The sequence below is a fragment of the Mustela nivalis genome (genome assembly GCF_964662115.1).
Source record: "Mustela nivalis genome assembly, chromosome: 2".
NCBI lineage: Eukaryota > Metazoa > Chordata > Mammalia > Carnivora > Mustelidae > Mustela > Mustela nivalis.
The window spans coordinates 98221348-98242586 of record NC_139021.1 but is presented as its reverse complement, the minus strand read 5'-3'; the positions used below and the strand labels follow the sequence as shown (position 1 = coordinate 98242586).

The 21239-nt window shown below is 49.7% G+C and overlaps 1 protein-coding gene across 3 annotated transcripts in view; it reads right to left on the bottom strand.

The window, feature by feature from the left end:
• SLC35F3 (solute carrier family 35 member F3) overlaps positions 1-21239 on the bottom strand; it is a 373701-nt gene that overhangs the window by 99768 nt on the left and 252694 nt on the right. The window contains exon 1 of one of the 3 annotated variants that reach the window (XM_082720705.1): positions 14909-15322. The exons of the other annotated variants lie outside the window; for them this stretch is intronic. Within the exon in view, the coding sequence (XP_082576831.1) occupies positions 14909-14984 (76 nt within the window). The 5' untranslated portion in view covers positions 14985-15322. Of the gene's footprint in view, positions 1-14908; positions 15323-21239 lie in introns of those variants that run through there. 3 annotated transcript variants of the gene reach the window in all.

Here is a 21239-nt window from a genome sequence, read left to right as displayed (position 1 = left end):
GGGTGCAAATGAGGGGTTGTGGCGGCAGCTTTCTGAACTAGAAGTTAAACAGAAAAAAATTATCACGGGTCTCGTTACCCTCCAGGATCCTGACCTTCACAGTGTGGTCCGTGGGCTAGCAGCATCGGCACCCAGTCCCCAGCTTGCTGGAAACGGAGCATCTCAGGCCCCATTCCAGCAGCCCAGAAGCCGAAGCTGCATTTCAACAGGTGATTTGGATGCACATCAGTGCTGGGAAGCACTTCTCCAGCTCACTCGGGCTGAAGTCTTTCCACTCTGGTCCGTGTCAGCTCACCTGTCCTGCCGTGCAACAGGGGCACCAGGCATGCCAGGGGCTGGGGATGCCTGCATGCAAAGGTCATAGCCCCTGACCTCTAAAGGCTCCCAGGACACTGCGAGATGCTCTTCCCGCCTGTTACTTATGGGCACAAATGCCAAGACGCCCATCATATTTTTGCATGCCTGGCAAAAATAGACCTTGCTCTCTGATCTCTTATCTGCCTCGTCTTCCTGCTGATGGCCTTCGGCTCCACCTCGAAGTGTTACTTAAAAACCACAGCCTCTGGCAGCCGCTGCTGTGGAAGGCCTCAGACACGCCATCCAAAGCCACGTGACTTCTGGAAACCAGGTTGCAGCCCACAGCGTGGCTCTGGGGCAGCGCTGTTCCCACAGCCGGCGAGGGGGTGAAGAGACCTTATTTCCCACTGTTGGGTTTTCATTCATGATTGTGTGCCTGTCAGTCAGCTGAAATTTAAACAGAGCTGTAATGTGCACAAGGTGTCACCACAGACAGACGCAAGTATCCGGGAGATAGCGTACTTGCCTGCTATCCGCTCAGCCTGGCTCTTGGCTGAATGCGGGGTGCCCAGTGCTAACAGGCGGTCTCTACCACAGGGGTACAGGAGATCATGCAAAATATACCGGGGTCACACCTACTCTGTATATTTTGTTTAATGACATTAAACCAAGCTCGTAATTCCAAAAACACAGTAATTCCACGACACAAATCCTGAAAGCAGCCTCTAATTCAGGTGTTAGCTAATCCTGTGATAAATGAACGGCCAGCCCCGGCCGTACCTGTTTTAGCCAAGGGTAATCCCAAGCCTTATGCGGCTAGTGAGGGAGTGATCCCATCCTTTATTAGCCCCAATCCTACTCAGCCCTCTCTGTACTGTGCTTCCTGAACTGCTTTATTAATGTTTAATATCCGTCTTCCTCTTACTTCTTATGCGAGTATGTAGGATAGCCAGGAAGCCTCTGGAGAATCAAATGCCTAACCATTCTCTGAGTTTCCAGCAAGGTGTGTGTTTCCGTCATAGAAGAGAGGACAGGGAGAGAGGCACAGGAGGGCGAAAGCAAGGCAGGGTCCCATCCTTCTGCGTTATGCCCTCCCACCAGGATGTCTGGACGTTGTTCTCAGTAAATCCCCACAACTTAAAGCAAATTCAGATAGAAGTGTGCACGTTTCAATTTATACGCTGATTGCCTGACATCGTGGGTGAGCCCGCAACCTTTCATTATTGGGATAATTTCCAGGCAGTGCTGGGGGTGATCGCTCGACTATCATTACCACTGTCAAAAACTCATATGGAAAAGACAATTATGGAGATGAAAAAAAACCTGTGGAAAAAGAAAATACAGTTTCACACAACTAACTTCCTACTGAAGACGGACTCTGGAGGAGGGTGAGTAAATTCAGGCTATGGCTTGTTTTTTTCATTTAGTTCTTCACTGTGGCAAATTCAGTTTTAAAGCTCAAAGAATTAAGTGATGACAGATGCCATGTCCTGAGATGATGACAGAGAAAGTCACCGGATCATATGATATTGTGTTAAAATGCTCCCAGAGATGTGGAATAAAGAAGTCATACTCTTAACTTTGTCACCACTTCAGATCATTTAACCAAAATAATATTTAACAATATATAAGCAATACAAAGACATCCAAAGCTAAAATCTATGCTATTCTTTAGAAATCAGATAGAACAATGCTTCCCGACATGCATTATAAGAAAAAAGGATTCCATGATCAGAAAAGTTTGGAAAATACTAGGTAGATCAGAGCCAGGTTCCTTTGCTTTAGCAATATTCAGGGCTAATAGACATTGTGAATTTCCATAGCTATAGAATATGTGTTTCTTTTTTTAAAGATCATTTGATAGAGAGATAGTGCACACACGTGCATGCCTGAGTTGGGGAGGGGCAGAAAGAGAGGGAGAGAATCTCAAGCAGACTCCGTACTGAGCACAGAGCCTGACATGGGGCTCGATCTCATGACCCTGAGATCACGACCTGAGCTGAAATCAAGAGTTGGCCGTCCAACCAACTGAGCCACCCAGGCACCTTTGTTTCCCATATTATTTAAATGTAACGCCTGCAGTAGGAACGGTACCCCTTGGAACACACCTTGGGAAACACTGGAATAGAGCCACAAAGAATCCTAGGCATCTAAACCAAATTCATCACAAACTTTCCATTTCACTGTACTGATTCTCTTATGATAATAATAATTACTTATCAATTTCATTACCTCACTCCTTCCTAATACTTCTGTTAGAGTAGACCTACTTCCCATAAACTAAAAAATATTCTTGGTACGTCATTTATAAAAGTACTGAAGAGCATAGCTAATAAAGAATACATACTAATCTGAGTACTCAGAGATAATACTGCTGAGATTTTGCAGCATTTTCCCTAGTCTTTTGTGTCTTTGCACCACACACACACACACACACACACACACAGCAAAACTGGGATATTATATTTCATCCAGCATTCATTTAACCGAATGCACAAAGGCACGGACTTTCTAAGTCTCAAAGGGCTACACACAGTGTGACGTACCACAGGAACGTCTCAGTTGGCTAGGGAACAGCCATGAGCATCCGCCCTGTGCCAAGAGCTCTGGACAGTCAATAAAATAAATACAAAGCATGATTACTCTTCAGGAACTTACAATCTGTCTGGGAGTGACAAACAGACCTAGGAAAGCTTTACGGAACAATTATGTGCAAAGCAGATTTTGGCTGTAACGGAAATCCTGAACAGAGCATGGCCAGCGTGGGCTGTGATAACAGTGGAAAGAACCAGATGACGCAGAAACCTGGCTGGGCTCTTGAAAGACGGAAAGGCTCTGAGTAAAAAGGGGAGCGGAGTTCAGGGTCAGGAATATACATGGTCTGCCCAGGGGCAGTGAGCGAGGCAGTGGGATCAGAGCACCACTGCCGCCTTGCTCCACCGGGACCCCCAGTCTTGCCTTGGTCAGACATTCAGGCCAAGAGGACCAGAGAAGATTCAGATGTTAGTCCTAATTATTAGGAAGTACATACTCCAGCGTCTCTAACAAACAGCTAACATGAGTTAAGGAATAAGTATACAGTGATATGATACATTTGTCTGGCAGGCGCACTCCTTCCCCACCATTGAAAGGTGGCAAATGAGTCCCGTGTCATGCACCATTCTCGGGGTCATTTCAATGCACTGTTCAACTTACGCCCAGGTTCCAGAGAGGAGCAATGACAACGAGGGGGTGGGCAATATCCCTTCTTAAGAGCCCCTCAAATCTTCAGGTGCAGGAAACGCTCTCTGACTTTCCTTCCCCTCCTAAATTGCAAGTCAAGCAATTCCTCTGCATTTGATTTCAGTCCTTTGGTATATATAACGGCTGAAAGAGCCAGTGCCGAGTGCCTCCAAGAAATCAGTGCTGAATTAGCCTCACTCTGTTTCCTGTTCCAGCTCCTCTCACCATTATTATATGACTAGGGATGCTATTTATGTCCCCCTCCCTCTCCCAACACCCCCTCCCGCTCACTACCCCTCTCCTGATGAGCTTGTGGCTTCCACCCAAACCTTGTCCCTCTGCTTACAAAGAACTCACCATCTTGGGGCGACTGAGTGGCTCAGTGGGCTAAGCATCTGCCTTTAGCTCAGGTCATGATGTTGGGGTCCTGGGGTGGAGCCCCACGTCGAGCTCTCTGCTCGGCAGGGAGCCTGCTTCCCCTCCCTCCCACCGCCTGCCTGCTTGCTTGTGATCGCTTTCTATCAAATAAATAAATAAATACAATCTTAAAAAAAAAAAAAAAAGAATTCACCCTCTTGGGTCAAGTACACGCAGCTCCTAGAGACAGGGTCTTCTCAGGATGAGGAAACTCTAGGTCCTGATGGGTGAGCTGGAGGTCTGGTTTGGCGACCAACCCATTCTGAGACCAAGGCAAGTCCTCTGCCTCCTGAGTTGTCCACTGCTTTCCCCTGAGAAAATGATAAATTGGGGGCTTTTTGTGTTTATTCAGGTAAAGCCCATTTCTAGAATGAGAAAGCAAGAAAAACTGGGAAAGCATTCACTCTTAACTCATTTCTCATGAAATGGCTCTTCCAAACTTCCAGAAGGGTAACATTTTTTTTTTTTTTTTTAGGTCCCCTGAAAATAAGTGGACCCTGGTGACTAGCTCTCTATCAAAAAGCATCTGGAAAGTTTGTGCTTAGAAAGTGCCCAAGTCATGTCTTAGGGGTAAAAGATCCAGAGCTGGGATCAAAGGCCCATTGGCTGGCATGGTCCCAGCCTCCTGGAGGCAAAGCCATTCCCTTGTACAGAGACCAGGAGGGGGCAGCCCCAAGTGACACCTCCATTAATGAGACTTATAGAGCTATTTTTTATATAATTTTGAGGCATGCATTTCATAACCATAAAATTCACTTGTTTTAGGAGTATAGTTTATGATTTTCACTAAATTTACAGAACTGTGAAATGATCACCACTATCCAGTTTTAGAGCATTTCTATCACATCTACATGAGTCCCAACGCCCACCTTCTGGCACTGCCCCCACCTCCCCACCCCCCCACCTCCAGGCAGCCACATAGCTGCTATCTCCACCGATTCACCTATTCTGGATATTTCCTACGTGACTTCTGCCTCTGGCTTCTTTCATTTACCATCATGTCTCTGGGGTCCATCCAAGTTGTAGTACGTGGCCACAGTTCATTCTCTTTCATGGCTGGGGAGCATTCTACGGATATGCTTACACTGGGTTTCTCCATTTGTCCACTGATGGACACACACATCATTCCCCATGTTTGGCTGCTGTGAATACCGTTGCTGTGAATACCGTGGACATAAAATTCTGTGTGTGACTTACAGGTTTTCATTTCTCTTGGGTGGACTAGCTATGTTTTGGGGTTGCGTATCCCACTAATATTTACTGACACCTGCTGTGAAGCACAAAGGGGCCCGGTGGCTATGTGCCCATGTCTTAGAGGGGTCGGTGCCTCTAGCTACCTCCAAATGGGACACAGTGGAGAGTTGCTCTGAGAACTAGAGCCTCCCCTCTGTTTTTCCTGAACTTCCCAGGGGAAGAGGGCCTACAGTCCCCATTTGCTGATCACGGATGCATACACCAGTTCAGGGCCAGGCCGCCCAACTAAACAGCTCTCATAAAACGAAGAGCTTAGAGGAAGACTTTTGTTCGTGGCTGTTTGCAAGTATAATTCATCTCCTAAAAATGCACTCCTGGTTTTATCTCATATCCTCTTTAAATACTTGCTCAGTGAGTTTGCATGTGACTGTTTTTTTGTTTTGTTTTGTTTAAGTAGTGGTTTAGAGAAGAGGGAAGAAGAGGCTGTCACATGTAGAAGGTCACTACAGGCACTGGATGTCTCAAAGCAATCCCCATTTCACATATCCTGACCCACTGTGGCCACCTGAACTTGCCGGACCATCTGTTTGGACTTCTGGATTTGGGGTCAGAAAATACTCCTATTATTTGGACATGGCAGAGGCCCCATCATGCTCCTGACTAGCACTGGGCAGAGCAAAAGGACAGAATCCACAGGTAATTAGAGTTGGAGGCTGGGGCACCTGGGTGGCTCGGTCGGTTAAGCATCTGTCTTCAGCTCAGGTCATGATCCTAGGGTCCTGGGACCGAGCCCCACATTGGGCTCCCTGCTTGCGGGGAGGTCTGCTTCCCCCTTTCCATCTGCCTCTCCCCCAGCTCATGCTCTCTCTCAAATAAATAAAATCTTTTTAATTTTTTTTCTAAAGAATTTATTTATTTGACAGAGTGAGAGAGCACAAGCAGGGGGAGTACTGATTTAGGCTCCTGGCACCAAACACCACCATCAGAAGCACAGATCACTAAAAATGGACTTCAAGTTTCCAGACGACAGACCCCGTTTTTAAACTTGGAAGAGCCTGACTGGGTGTGGGACTCTGGGCCAGAGCGCCGTGCTCAGGAACCGAGGTTGTGACGAACTGGCCATTGGTGTCCTCCCTACCAAATTGATCCACTGCAGCCCTACACCACCCCCAGCCCCGCCCCAGGGTGACTGCCTTTGGAGATGGAGCCTCTAAGAAGATAAGGTCCAGGGAAGTTGTACACGTGGGTGGGACGCTGATCTGACAGGGTGTGGCCTTTTCCGGAGAGCTGGCGGAGCACTCCTGTTCACGCTCTCCCTGGGGGCACGTGGAAGGAAGGCCCCATGAGGACAGAGCGAGGGGGTGGCCATCCCCCAGCCAGGAACCACGGCGGCTAACACCCTGATCTTGGACTCCAGCCTCCAGAACCGAGAAAATCAGTGTCTGCCGTAGAAGTCACCCAGCATGTGGTACTCAACTCACGGCAGCCGCAGCCCACAAGCCTGGGGAGGTCCCTGCCGTGCCACGGTGCTTGTGGGCCTGTGACGCACAGACCATGAACACCACTGTGCAGGACGTGGGGACAGGCTGGGATGACAGAGTAGGTACCTAGAAAACCTTTGAGAAAGAACCGCCCTGCTAGAATTTCAGTATTAGATACCGTCTCCCATGTGCCTGCCTCTTGCGGGTCGCTTACGCCTTCATTGGAGAGCGAGTCCCAGAGGTAGTGTGCAGAGGATGGGACACATGGCAGCTGCGACGTTGTTTTTAAAAACCCGAATGCCTTCCCGGGTGTGGATGCAGAATTGGGAGGTGAACGGAGGCTGCTTTTCGGCAGGGTGGAGGGTGGGAGGCTTCTCCCCGATCCGCCCGAAGCCCTACCCTGTGGCACTTCGCAAGCTGGACTGAATCGCGCCTACGTCGGGCCGGCTGCCCCTGCCATCTCCTCCATGTCAGTAAAGACATCTCAGACGTATGCACAGGCATTCGCACCGCACTCCCCGTGTCGTTGGAGGTCCCCACACGACTCCCTAGTGTCCAAACAACGCCACCTCGTGCAGCGGATTTAGGACCATCCTGGCACGGACACAGCTTCCAGCAAACAGGACATGTGGGAAAGTGTCTGGCAGGTAAGCTTTAAATAAAGCCGTGTGTGTTCCCTGGGGAAGGAAAGGTCGATGACTGTCTTGGGAGGGAGCGAGGGCTGGGTCTGAGCCAGCTCGCTGGCATCCCGCTTGAATCCACGTGTCCGGCCTGGTGTGGTCCTTGCGGCCCCGGGAACCTCACCATCTGCGTGCCTGTCCACACGACAGGTATCATCACATGCAGACCGGTGATATCTGGGGGGCTACCAATGACCCGCACACGGACACAGGCGAGCACGCACACGGCCCCCACTGCTGAGGTTTACCCTTGGACTGGAGCTGACGCTGGGGCGCTCACAGGGAGAGCCACCATTCCCAGAGGGCAGACTGTAGGCAGGGGATGGCCCCTCCAGGCAGAATGCAGCTCTGCAGGTAGGAAGGGGCGACCCCTGGGGCCTTCTCCCGGGACAACAGGGCCGTATTTTAACTGGCAGCATGGGAGCTTGCTTACTCAATTTATCTTAAAGAAGCACAGTTTTCTGAACGGAGCTCCAGCTTCCCAGCACTGGCAGGGAAGGACCCTGACCTCTCCTTTCCTGCACAGGCAGGCTGAACACGCTCTGACGTGGGGTGCACTTTGTGAAACTCCTCTTTCTAGGCTTTATCTCCCACCTTCTGCACCAACTGGGGCTGACGTGACTCCGCTAATCCTGAGCCATGAGGCTTTTCTAGGAAAACACCCAGCCTGCCCCGAGCAAAGCTTGGAAGTTCGGGGCTTGTCTCAAACCTCTTGTTTGCACCACCCTATCACCGCGGGGCCCGCAGTTTCCTCCCGCTCAAGATCATGGGGCAAGTTGTACCCATGCAGCTGGCTTTCCTCCCCATGCTCAAATACCAAAGTCACCCCTGAAACTAGGTGCACCTGCACGAACACGCCTGCCGCGCCCGCAGATGCACACACACGAGGACACGCACGCACAGCCCCAATCTCTTACTTGTTCCGGGTGTCACTCTCTTGGAGCTCTGCACTCTGAGGACAGCCAGTGAAGGGTTTTAATCAGATAAACCCATCTCTGCTAATGAGTAAGCTACTTAACAGACGGACAATGTTTCCTGAGAAAGAGCCCATAGAAGATCTATTCAAATCCCCTGTCTTTGCAGAGAGGAGAAGGCCCGGCTGGCAGAGGTGAGGTGACATGTGTGGTGTGAGCGGGGGTGGGGTGTAGGAAGGGAGAGGTCAGGGTCCTGATTCTCACCCAGCATTCTTCCCCGCACATCTTCTCCCGAGTCACATGATGCCTTAACCACTGAAAACGTATCACTTGCCAAAAAGGCTTTTAAGAATTACATCTCTTCTTGGCTCTTCCAACGCAGCTGTCCTGAACCTGCTCCGACTTCTGTAGGCCTTTAATTCCCACCCATGATTTTAGGCAGTTGATCCCACTTCCTACGTCACAAAGGAGATGGACACTGCCAGCTCAGGTCCCTGGCTTCCCTCCCCGAAGTCTCCACATTTCTCCGTGTCCTCGCCCGTCATCTCTCCTCTTTCCCCTTCTCAAAGCCTACAGTTCTCCCTCCCCACTGCCCCAAGCCCCCTGCCATCCCCCACCCCAGCCTGCTGCTGCATCAACCTCCTTTCTCTTAGGGCAACCTCATACCTGTGCTGGAATCTTCTTCCTCGGGTTAACAGCAACGACCAGCTTTCTCAAAACCCTCCCCCTGTGCCTCCGAAGGTAGAGAACCCCTCTCGCTGCCAAACACATTCACCAGCGATCCCGTAACCGCTGCTCCCCTCCAGCGCCCACCATGCGCCCCTTGCCATCTGGCTTCCAGACCAGCACCCGCTTCAAACTGTTTCTGTAAAACCGTCCTCCTCGGCTGATGTGATGCCACATCACGCTCCCTTCCCACAGCTTCTACGAGGCCATAGGTTGTGGGTCCTCTGTGCAGCCCATCAGACTTCTTTCCTGCCCTCCCTGTGGCTCTCAGGAACCCATGCCTGCCCACTGCTCTCACCGCAACATTCACTCGGCCTTCAGCACCTCTCCCTCTCCCTCCTGGCCGGCTCTGCACTGAAGCCACCACCGGAGCTGGCAGCTCTGCCCAGCTCAATCCGACGTCCGGTCTCTGCCTCAGGGATGCGCTTCCCTCCTACCCTTGCTGTTCCTTCTGCTGTTAATGGCCCCTCTGTTCCCTGAGCTGCTCAGGCTTCACCTTCAGAGCTGTCTTCGATGGCTCCCTTTCTAGCCCTCCGGCTGAAACTGCATCTGTGAGACGCTTTGGTATTTTTGATTCTATCCAAAATATCCTTTATTAAAAAAATATTTATTGTGACTGTTGAAATAGACTTCGTGACCCATTTTGAACACGCAGCTATAGAAGACTGTCTGATGTTCTCAGGCTTTGATAGTGCCCTTCCCCTTCCTCGGGAGCCAGCACTCAGGAGGCCCCCGAATCCCGGCCCTTTCGCTCCCCGCCAACTTCTGCAGCTAACACGAGCTCTGGCCCCAGCAGATGGCTCGCAGGTGCCAGCCCCTCCCGGCTCTGCACCTCTGTCTGTGGCCGCCTCTGCTAGGAACGAAGCGTTCACACCTCCCGCCCATGACAACGGAGGGCACAGAACAGCCTCTTCCACGCCACCCTGCTCATGCCGAAGTCCAAGTCCGAAGAACGGATGGTCATCACCGGGATTTGGGTGAGGAGGAGGATTCTGAGGCCACATCCAGGCTCAGCGGGAAAGACTGTCATTAGATGAGAGCATTTCGGCAAAGCAGGGGGGAATGGAGACAAGAGAGCCGTGTAGTGGCCCTCTGTAACCCAGCCAGAAGTGAGCTCGCCCTTTGCTGAAACATGCCATTTATTTTACAATCCTTTCATGGAATTAAAAAAAAAAAAATGAGATTCCAAAGTGTAATTGTTATTTATATGCTTTTGTGACATTTCTCATTTGTTTGGAAGTTCCTTGAGTCAAGGACTTAGAATTGACACCCTGGCGTCCTCAGTGATATCTGGTTCATCCTTACTGATATCCGATTAGGGAACACATTTGTCCAAAACACAATATACAATGACTTTTGTGACTGAGGTTTCAGGTCTTGGACAATTCAACCTGGGAAACATTTTTGGGTACAGGAACACTTTGGCAGTATATTTTCAAGACTCCTCTCACATCGGACCGGTAGGGCTGGGTCTCTGCTGACATGATCACAGAGCACCCCAGGATGACAGCTGTACCCCATGAACAGAAACAAAGCAGCCACACCCAGAGTGGGGGTGGCTGAGACAGGCCAACTGCCCCAGGAGCAGGAGAATATCAACCACAGGGAGCCCCAGGGGGGTCTAGACCTCTACCTCCCCATGTAGCGGGAGCTCCCATGAGCAAACCTTTGCTGAGCTCTTACAAGTGCATGAGCAGATGCGATTCTCACTGCTTCTCCAATGAAATGCATTTGTACCGGGTGTTGCCACCTTTCGGAGGCAGGTGGATATGGACATGGGGCTCAGCACCCTGGCTTTCCAACGGCATGACCTTGCGGGAATGATTTCTTTGTGTGTAAACTGGGATGACAATGGCTATCCTTCCTTTGGGCGAAATAGCGGTAAGGCAGCGATCTCCCCAGACCACTGCCTGCACTGTAGTAGGTTCCAAAAAAAAAAAAAAAAAAATCCCGGATTGGGGCGCCTGGGTGGCTCAGAGGGTTAAGCCTCTGCCTTCGGCTCAGGTCATGATCTCAGGGTCCTGGGATCGAGTCCTGCATCCGGCTCTCTGCTCAGTGGGGAGCCTGCTTCCTCCTTTCTCTCTGCCTGCCTCTCTGCCTACTTGTGATCTCTGCCTGTCAAATAAATAAATAAAATCTTAAAAAAAAAAAACAAACAAACCCAGATACTCTCATTAGTAAGAGGGACTGTACTGTCGCACTCATTTCCATACGAGAGAACAGATTCCCACTGAGCTTCTGCCATTTGCCGAAGTTACTTGGCTCAGCAGGAGCTGAGCGGTGGGCGCTAACCCCTTCTGTCTCCTTTCAAAGTCCTCCCTCTTCCCACCTGACCACACGTTGCGGGCTTCTCGGCGGCGAGAGCTGTTACGCTCAACTACTAATCCCTGCTGAACGAAACTGTACTGACTGTGAATTAGCTGGTTGTGAACACAGATGATCCCAGCAAATACTCCTCGACTAGAAATGTGTTACTGATCTATAGTCAGCGTCTCAGTCCGATGGGAAAGAGAGGAAGAGGATATGAGAATGAGATATGCCATCAGACGGGACAGATGCCATCAACCTGGCTGGAAACCACTTTCCAAGCCTTGAGCCCTAACTGGGGCTCAGCTGCTCTCTCCTTCTCAGGCTTCCTGGCTAAGCCTGTGCACACACCATTCCTTCTGCCTGAAACAGCCTTCCCTCCCTTCTGTGCTTGACAAGTTTTCTCACTTCGGTTACAACACCTCTACCTCAGAAAGCTTCTTCCTCAGGGAGGCCTCCTCCTCCTCAGGAAAGTCTTCTCCTCGAGAATGCCTCCTCCTCAGACAAACCTCCTCCTCAGACAGGCGTCCTCCTCGGACAGGTCACCTCCTCTTCAGACAGGCCTCCTCCTGCTCAGGAAGGTCTTTTCTTCAAGAAGCCCTCCTCCTCAGGAAAGTCTTCTCCTCCTCCTCAGACAAACCTCCTCCTCGGACAGGCCTCCTCCACAGACGGGCCTCCTCCTCGGACAGGTCACCTCCTCAGACAGGCCTCCTCCTGCTCAGGAAGGTCTCCCTCAAGAAGGCCTCCTTCTCAGGAGGGTCTCCTCACATTACTTAACGATCAGTGTCCCTGTGATGCTCTATTCTTAGCTTTGAACCAGAACTTACTATCTTATACTAGAAAATATATTTGTCTGCATGTCTCTTTTCCTCCAGACTAAAACTTTAAGGGAATGAAGCTAACACTGTTTGTTTTTGCATTTCTAGGGTCTCACTAAATGACCAAGGGACATGGAGTAGGATGGAGTAGGGCTGGATGAGGTATTTTCCGAGTAAATGAAGTCATCTTGTCCATTTTTCCGTGTTGAAGTTCAACCAAGCATTGTATTTTCTATTTTGGTTTTATATGTACCGCATGCCTCCCCATAGAAGACACACTCCAAACCCTAATAAATATTTCTTGCTGGCCGGGTTCCAGCACTGTAGCCTGCCTGCCATCCCCACAGAAAGAGCCACAGTATGAGGACCACCTTGCCCTGTGCATCTAAGAAAAAACAAAATGATTCAGCACTTCCACAGCAAGCACCCGAGATGCAAATGTTTCAAAAAATAGACCAAAAGCCAAACTGAACAAAACACCAAGAAAAAAAAAAAAACCCAAAAACACCAGGCAGAGAAAAAAGTGCTACACGTATGCCCAGGCATGCCCTGAAGACTTCTGCTGACATAACAGGGATCCCACGCAAAAGGGAACTGGGGGCTTTCTAGTATCACCGGAGCCGTGCAGATGCTTCTAGATACCGTCCCTACACACGTACTCCTTGAGAACAGCAAGAAGGTTTGCCAAAGGTGCAAGACAATCTGTGACAGGACGACTGCCAGACATTTATTAAGTACCTACTGTGTGCCAGACAGATGCTAAGTATTACCACCGACCTCACTGCGTTCCCAGCACTCAGCTGAAGTAGGTTGTTACTTCTGTTTCACCGGGGCTTAAACGAGGTAACTGAGGCCCAGCATTTATGGTTTATACAAATCCAGCGGCACATGGGAAAAGCACAGTCTTGAACCCTGCTCTCTCTGATTCTCAGGCACACTGTCTGCTACCCACACCCAGGTATGTGCAAACATTGGTTAACAAGGCTTGCTAGGGTTGTCAGTGTGGACAGGAAGCTCGAAGCTCGCCTGAGAGTAGCCCTAAGGGAACTGGGGAAGGGAGCCCCATTTTTATTCCTTGAGGCGAACCTGTCTCTGCCGTGTCACTCACTGCCTCCTGTGGCGCCTCTGGGTCATGGCATTGAGCCTGGGTGACCTCACCATCCGTGTCCAGCTTAACCCCAAGTGCAGCTCAGACCTGGTCTGCATGATGGATTGGGGATTACCAGCGGTGACACTGCTGTTGGGGAACAGCACTGACCTGCCTTACTTAAAAGGTGGGCATGGGGTGAGTTCCATGTTCCCTAAGGGAAATATATATCCTTCCCCTCCCCAACTGGTATGTACATCTGGGCGGTGTCTCCAAGAAGGCCTGGAAGCTTTCCTAAGGGGAAACCCCCTTAGGAAAGTGGGCACCTGCACTCAGTGGAGGTGTAGATGACAGATACCAAGTCTCTCCTAAGATGGGGATGGGGAGGGGAGGAGACAGCTACACGAAGTGGGGAATAATCAACCTCCTATAGACAGAAAATGTTGGAAAAGGTAAGTAGTTGCAGGTTAGTGCAGAACAATGTTCTGAAAAACATGGGCTGGGGATGGGAGGGCCCAGGATACCATTTCTGTTTGACCAACTCTTAGCTGGCTGTAGGTCTTGGATGAGTCAGTCAGACCTTTCTGGGTCCCACAGTCCTCATCTGTAGGATAGGAGTAACGATACCGGGTTGGCTCCTGGGAGACCTCCGTGGGTGGGCTATGTGTGGGGTACACCAGTGCCCTACTAGCTTCTGTCTTGTTCTTACTGGTTCCGTCTCACTGTAACAAACAAGAACTCGTGAGGGGATACAGGTCCTTGGAAGCCATCACACAGAGGTCCGGGCTCCAGGTTGTAGTCCCAGGGCATGGCAGAAGCTGGGTTTTCCCTTATGCACAGGCTGCACGGGGCTCTGTTCGTTCTGGCCTGGACCAGAGGGAGTCTGCCTTCCTCTCCCCGCTGGCTGGTGGCCCCTTGCCAGCCCTCACTTGGCTAAACTGGCCAGCTCTGTGGAAACTGGTTATTCTGCCTCCTGTTAGGCGCATTTAAGGACTGAGACCGGATTCTCTCTCTCCATCCCCCACAGCCCCCTGCCCACCGCCCTTCAGAGGAGAAGGTCCCAGACCAGCAGATGACAGCTGTGTCTGAGTATGTTTCTGTGTCTCTCCCACGAGTGGGGAAAGGACCCGTTTACAGGCTGCTGGTGGCTTCTCTCTCACCTGCTCCCCTGCCCATTCTCAGGAGCTGGGTGGTCACACGGGTGGGCTGGTAGGCTTCAGGGGCAGGAGAGACGACTGGGCCTGCGGCATCTCCTGCCTCCACCCACTCAGCAATACCCTGGTCTGCCTCCGGGTGGGGGTGGGAGTGAAGGGGGATGCTCCAGACCCGGGGGGACTCAAGTGGGGTGTGTGTGCCGGTGTGTGTGTGGCACGGGACGAAGGCGAGCACTGGTTAGTGTCTGCAGACCCCCCCCCCCGCCCCCGCCCCGTCCCCAGCTGGCAGGTGCCTCGGGACAGGACCGGCAGGAACTCAGGCCACGGCGGCCCCTGTTGCTGCCAGACGCGCTGGGGGCCACGCAAGGAGCCAGCGCTGTGTTCTGGCAGCGCGGGGGACAGCCCCGCAGACCCCGCAGCGGCTCAGCCCGGCCCAGGAGCTAGCGAGCTGCCACCCCCCGCAGGCAGCAGGCATCGGGGCGCTGCACTGCGGGCGACGCTTGCTGGGGAGCGCGGTGGCACCCACGGCCACCAGGCAGCCCTGGCAGGGTGGCGGCCCCCCGCCGGGGCGCAGCGACCTCGCGCCAGCCCCCGCCGCCCCAGGCCGTTACCTTCCACTTTGGTGAGGGTAAGGACCGGACTGTTGCAGGCGCTGAGCGGGGCCACCCGGGCCGAGTGCTTCTTCATGATGAGCCGTCCGCCTGCAGGAGCGCCTCCGCCGATCGCCTACATCCTGCGGCCGGCCGGGGCGCGCCTCTCGGGTCCGGTCCCGGTGGCCTCCGGCGCGGAGGAGCGCGAGCGGCTGGCCGCTCAGGCCCTGCCCCCGGGGCTGCCGGCCGGGCTCCTGTCGCCGCGCGGCTCACTGCGGCGGCCGCCCCTCCGAGCACATCTTCCCCGGCCGCGCAGCCACTGCACACACGCGCCCACAGCCTCTTGCCTGGAGGTTGCTGCAAACTCCAACGTCACGTACAAGTGCACTCCCCACGCCCACCCCACGGGCTCACCTGCTCCGCCCCCCGCCCTGGGACGCCCAGCCCGGCAGCCCGGGCCCTCCCTCCCGGCCCTGTCCCGGCTATGGACTGGGGTCAGGGCGGCAGGGCTGGCCAGAGGCTCCCCAGTCAGCCCTCTGCCGCCACCAGCTCCTGGGAGGGGGGACCCGAGAACTTAACCTCAGTGTTTCAGGAGTTTAAAAAGCCAGGCTTCTGACTTTGAACTGAGAGCTGACCCTTCCCTGAACCAAGTCCTGAACCGGGGTTTAAAGGAAGAAGTCCCATGGCTTTGAAAGAGTCTAGGAGCCCCATTATTTTGTCTGGCTTCAGTGGACTACAACATTTTTTTATTTTTTATTTTATTTTATTTTATTTTTGCGGTGGAAGAAGATGCAGAATCCACAGACCAGTGTGGCAAGAAGAAAACCAAGGCTTGAGATTTCTGTTCTTGTCACCACTGCCCGGGTCCAGGGATGCCCAACTCCATGGGAGGGGGAGAAAATTTCATTTTTGCCCAGCTCCCAGGTTCCTGCCTCAGTGGCCCGGTATGGCACTAGCCTCTGCAGGCAATGGTCTCACTGCTCCCACTCAGCCCCAGCTGTAAGGTCCTGGCCAAGGATGCCTTGACATCACTGTTGCATCGTTGGCTGGCTGGTCTTTAAGTGACCATGATTTACCCAACGATAATGCATCATTAGCAAACGAGCCCTACCACCACCCTGTGGGTAGGATGCACGAGGTTTGGGCAGCCCCAGAAGTCCACAAAGCTTTACGGGCATCTCACTCACCCATGCCCAGGCAACAGTTTGGGTCCCAGCCTCCTCAGCAAACTGAAGATTTGGTGGTCCTTCAAGGTGGGTTTTGTCTTTATTGTGAAGTCCTTACCCAGAGTTTGATAAGCTCCTGCTCTACCTAGTTTCCTGTCTCAAAGCTGGTGTTCTACTGTATAATGTAACTCTCGTAACCCCTGAAGGGTGACTCAGTGGAGTGGCAGAGGCAGGGAACGACCTCAGAACAATGGGTTCTGGTGACATCCACCTGTATACCCCCAGGTCTCTGGCGGAAGTGGTTCCTACAAGTTGTCCTGTTATTACTAGCCCTCTTGAAGAGCCATGATAGATAGGATGGTCCCTGAGTCTCTGGCTTCTCAAAGATGCTTCCTCATCACTAAAACCAAGGGAAGGATTTTAGGGTCTCTGCAGAGCCCTCTAGTGGTAGCCTCTGCACTACAAGCCTCTAAAAGGAACTTGTCCCAAGACCCCTAGAGATGACACTCTGAAGTCAATTTTGTGAAATAGATTTGTAACAATTCAGCACAAAGAAGTCTAAGGCAAAAGAATTTCATCTTATTTAAAGAAGATCTTTTTAAAAAATATATTTTATTTATTTATTGGACAGACAGAGATCACAAGTAGGCAGAGAGGCGGGCAGAGGTGTGTGTGGGGGGAGCAGGTTCCCCGCTGAGCAGAGAGCCCGATGCAGGGCTCGATCCCAGGACCCTGGCTCGATCCCAAGACCCTGAGATCACGACCCGAGCCGAAAGCAGAGGCTTTAACCCATTGAGCCACCCAGGCGCCCCTAAAGAGGATCTTTTTAATAAACAATATTATGTGTTGTTTCACCAAATTCATCAATGTTTATTATAAACACAGTAACTAAAACAGATACAACAGAATAGCAGTACTTTTTTGCTGGGTACTTACTATGTATCAAGTACCAAGTCAATTTGTTTTACAGAAGGCACTTCATTATTTACAAAAGCTCTGTGAGATCGTTTTTGTTGTTGTTGTTATTGTTTGTTTGTTTTTAATAGATGGGGAACCTGAGACTGAGAGAGGTTACATAAAATGACCCAGGTCAAAGAGTGAGTAACTGGCCAAGCAGGATTTCAAACCGCAGTCTGAATGAACAAACACCAGCACTCACGTCTGCATTTACAAAAACCTGCCACGCTCTTCTTTTACGTTGTGGATGCAAAATGCAGACATTCCACTTAGCCATTCCAGTTCAGGTGGGAGATACTAGTCAAGTAATCCATAATCCATTTCCTATCACTTGAAGGTGGTTCTGACTGATTTCATCATGCTCTTGAACCTCCTGGAGTCTGGGTCTCCCCCAGGACCTCAATCTTGAGCTTATGTGCTGCCGAAGCAAACAGACCCGGCACTTCGAATTAGCCTGTCCACATTCTACCAGGAAGCTCACAACAGAAGTGCCCCCAAAATATTTAACTGTTTTTTACTGATCTGCTTTCTATTTATTGCAACATCATGTGTAAGTTAAATAGATGATTAAATATTATTGTTAGACACTCCCATCATTGACTTCAGTCACTTAGTAATTAATTATACCTAAACCTTTTTTCCCTACAGGATACCCCCAGGACCTTCTGACACCTGAGAGGTCATCACCTCCTTGTGTCTGTCAACTTCTGCTTATCAAAGAGGAAGTACCAATTGTTATCTCAATGTCCTCCCTTAATTTTAAGAACTGAGTGCTGTTTGTTTTCTTCTTCTTCTTAAGATTGTATTTATTTATTTGACAGAGAGAGACACAGCGAGAGAGGGAACACAAGCAAGGAGAGTGGGAGAGGGAGAACAGGCTTCCCGCTGAGCAGAGAGCCTGATGTGGGGCTCAATTCCAGGACCCTGGGATCCTGATGTGAGCTGAAGGCAGACGCTTAACTAACTTGAGCCATCCAGGCGCTCCTGCTTCTTGTTTTCTACACTCCATCCACTCACAACTTGTGTTGTTTCAACCAAAAAAAATCTTACCTCCCCAAATATTCCCTATACTCCTTTTAGAAATAAGAGTTCGTGCTGCTTAAACGTACGAAAAGTGATACCGCTCAGTGCACACCTTTGCAGGCTGTGGGTGTGGTGAGGCTGCTTAGTTAAAAACTCACATGAAGAAAATTATCTAATTATTCTAGAATGTTAACTGTGTGCTGGTGTATGAGCAAACAGTAGTAATTTGAGGATTCCAGCAATTTAAAACCCTATGCTAGAGTGAGGCTTCCTTGACCTAACTCAGGGACACCTAGAAAAATCACACAAGTTGCCCCACTTAAAAACTCAAATCTCAAATTCCAAAAAAAAAAAAAAGAGGTGTTAATAATTCTTTCAATAAAGACAGAGACATGACCCCTGAATTGTCAGTGGAAACAACCCTGTATATACAATGTTTAGGCAAGAGGATGGTTCATTTGTCCCTATAAACTCTTTGGAGAAAGTCGGTGTGAGCCAGTAACTCAATGGTGTCACTGGGTATCTACCTGTCCTCAATTTAGTATTATAGGAATTTATCTGAAAGAGGAACTTGGTAACTTTTTCAAGGTTGTACTCATTCGTGTCATCTTCTAAAAATGTACGGGATAGTGGTTTGCTCTTCAAACCCAGTATTTCCTCAGCTTTACATGACATGGTATCTGCTCTGAATGAAGAATGTTCTTTGTCACAAACCTCACTCTCCAATTTTTCTCTTTTCATCGATAAGGCTGCGGTGGTGGGATATTTAATGGCTATCTGTGGCATTCCGGTATGGCAGGAGCTCATAAAGAGTTGGTGGGGTTTTGTGTTCTCAGCATTACGGTCCAAACAGTGAAGCAAGTTCACCGAACGGATACAGAGAGTAATAAGCCCATGATGTAGAACTTACAAATCATGAGTGTGAGTTTTATATTCCCTGACCTGCCCACTTCCCACACACAAACCAAAGAGTAAGGAAGTGAAAGAGGAGTCCCAGATGAGAAAGGAGACAAATCAGCCAATTTCTGGTGTGACTGACAGGCTACATTTAAGTTGCAACTCCAGGTGGGGGCCTAGCCAGGGCCCTCTGGGAAGAGAGAGGTAGACAACCCAGGGATGAATTATCAGGAAGGGGGTAGCTCTCAGGACCTGTTTGATTCCTGACATTCTGGAGGCTTGCTTGCTACTTTTGTTTCTGGTACTGGGCTCCCAGGCCTGCCTCTGTATTGAGGCTCTAGTTTTCCTAAATAATTAGTGTTGTCCAAACAACCTGTTCTGTTCTTCTTGGATCGACTCACATTTCTGCTGTCCCTGGTGATCACTGGCCTATCCTTTCTTCTGTAATGGTATGTGAAGACACACTACACTATTCCAAAAAGGTATCCATCCACTCCTGTTGGTGGGGTGAAGTAATACTCATGATTCTCTTGAGCCCAAGAGACATGAAAAATGCCCTGAATTACAGCCAATGACAGCTTGAATTTGAGCTCCAGCCCTGCCAAAAAGAGTGGCTAACTTTGAGGGGTCACTCAGCCTTTTCTAGCCTCAGGTTCCCAACGTGGGCACAAGACAGTTAGACCCCTATTAGTAGTTTTTAAGCTGTTTTTCCTGGTCTCTGTGCAAGCCAACTCTCCTTTTATAGGTTGGGGGGGGGGGGGTCCATGTTAGATTTAGTATACAAAAAAGTAGGCACTGTACAAAAGAAGCTTAGAAAACCATTGACTGAACAATCTCCAAGGTCTCATTTGACTTTGAAATTTGGGGTGTATGAAATTATCTTCCAAGATAAGACAGTTGTCACGGCCTCCAAAGATCTTAAGAGAACCATATCCTTCATGAATATCTCTGGTTACTCAAATGGACTCTAGCTTTAAGTGGTTTGTCTCACTTTTTTGACAGTCAGAAATTTGTTAAAATTCACAGTGTCTCACACTAAAAAGGATGAATTTTATTGCTAGTAGATTAGGTATCAATTTACAAATTGGTAAAAAATATATTTTATATATACAAACACATATATAAGTGACTCTAGGGGTGCCTGGGTGGCTCAGTGGGTTAAGCCTCTGCCTTCAGCTCAGGGTCCTGGGATCAAGTCCCATATCAGGCTCTCTGCTCAGCAGGGAGCCTGCTTCCTCCTCTCCCCCTCTGCCTGCCTCTCTCCTACTTGTGATCTCTGTCTGTCAAATAAATAAATAAAATCTTAAAAAAAAAATAAGTGACTTGAATACTTAATAAAATAGTACCCTTTACCATACATGAACACTTCTCTTCTATTCTGTTTTACTCCATTTTATTCCCTTCCAATTTATCTTGTTCTGCTCTTTCATTGTAAAAAAAAAAAAAAAAAAAAAAAAAAAAATGTAAGTTGGTTTCAGTATGATCCACTCTTGGTCATAACACATATGGTTTGAAAAATACTATTAAAATTATATTCTTTTTAAGTTATGAGGACAGCTTTATCTAATCTCTTCAAAATAAATAATAAAAAATTTGAAGTGCAGCTAAGGTTTTCAATAGTCAGAAAACAGACCACTTCAATTAATTTACCCTGAAATATTAACACTATTTCACAGTCCTTCACAGTATTAAATAGTAAGAATAACAAATTATTTTTGTGGTTACCAATGTTTAAAAATAATCACTTAAAGTAATTCCAGGAACCAGAAATGGAGTTTTACCCAAATAAATCAGTCTGCAGCATTAGAAGCTTTCAAAGTGGAGCATGCATTGCTATTTCCAACAGGAGAGAAGATCTACTGATTGAAAGAAATTAACTCCGTGCATTGGGCAGCTCATTCCTCTGATCTGGCAGGAATAACTGATAACCTTTTTCAGCAACTCCATGTGTAAGTAAGTTCAGGGAAACGAGAACCACCAGACAGAGCACTCGGTGGCCTTTCCCAGGTTCACAAGTTCCTTCTCCAGCAATGTGTATCACCAGGACAATCATTAGGGCCCCACTAGAATTCTTCCTCTTTTGCTAGAAGTAATGTCAAGATTGTTCTTGTAGATGCAACCCTTTGGGGCACCCTCATGACTGCTCCAAGGGGAGCAGACAACAGCTGGCTTTGTGGCCATTGTGAGCTCAGAGTCAGAATCATGATGAACAAAAACAGAGGCATGGAGATGGGAATGGGATGTCTGTCACTTCCTTTATGGATCTATGATACCATGGGGTAGCCCTCTGCAGGACCTGGCCTCGGCAT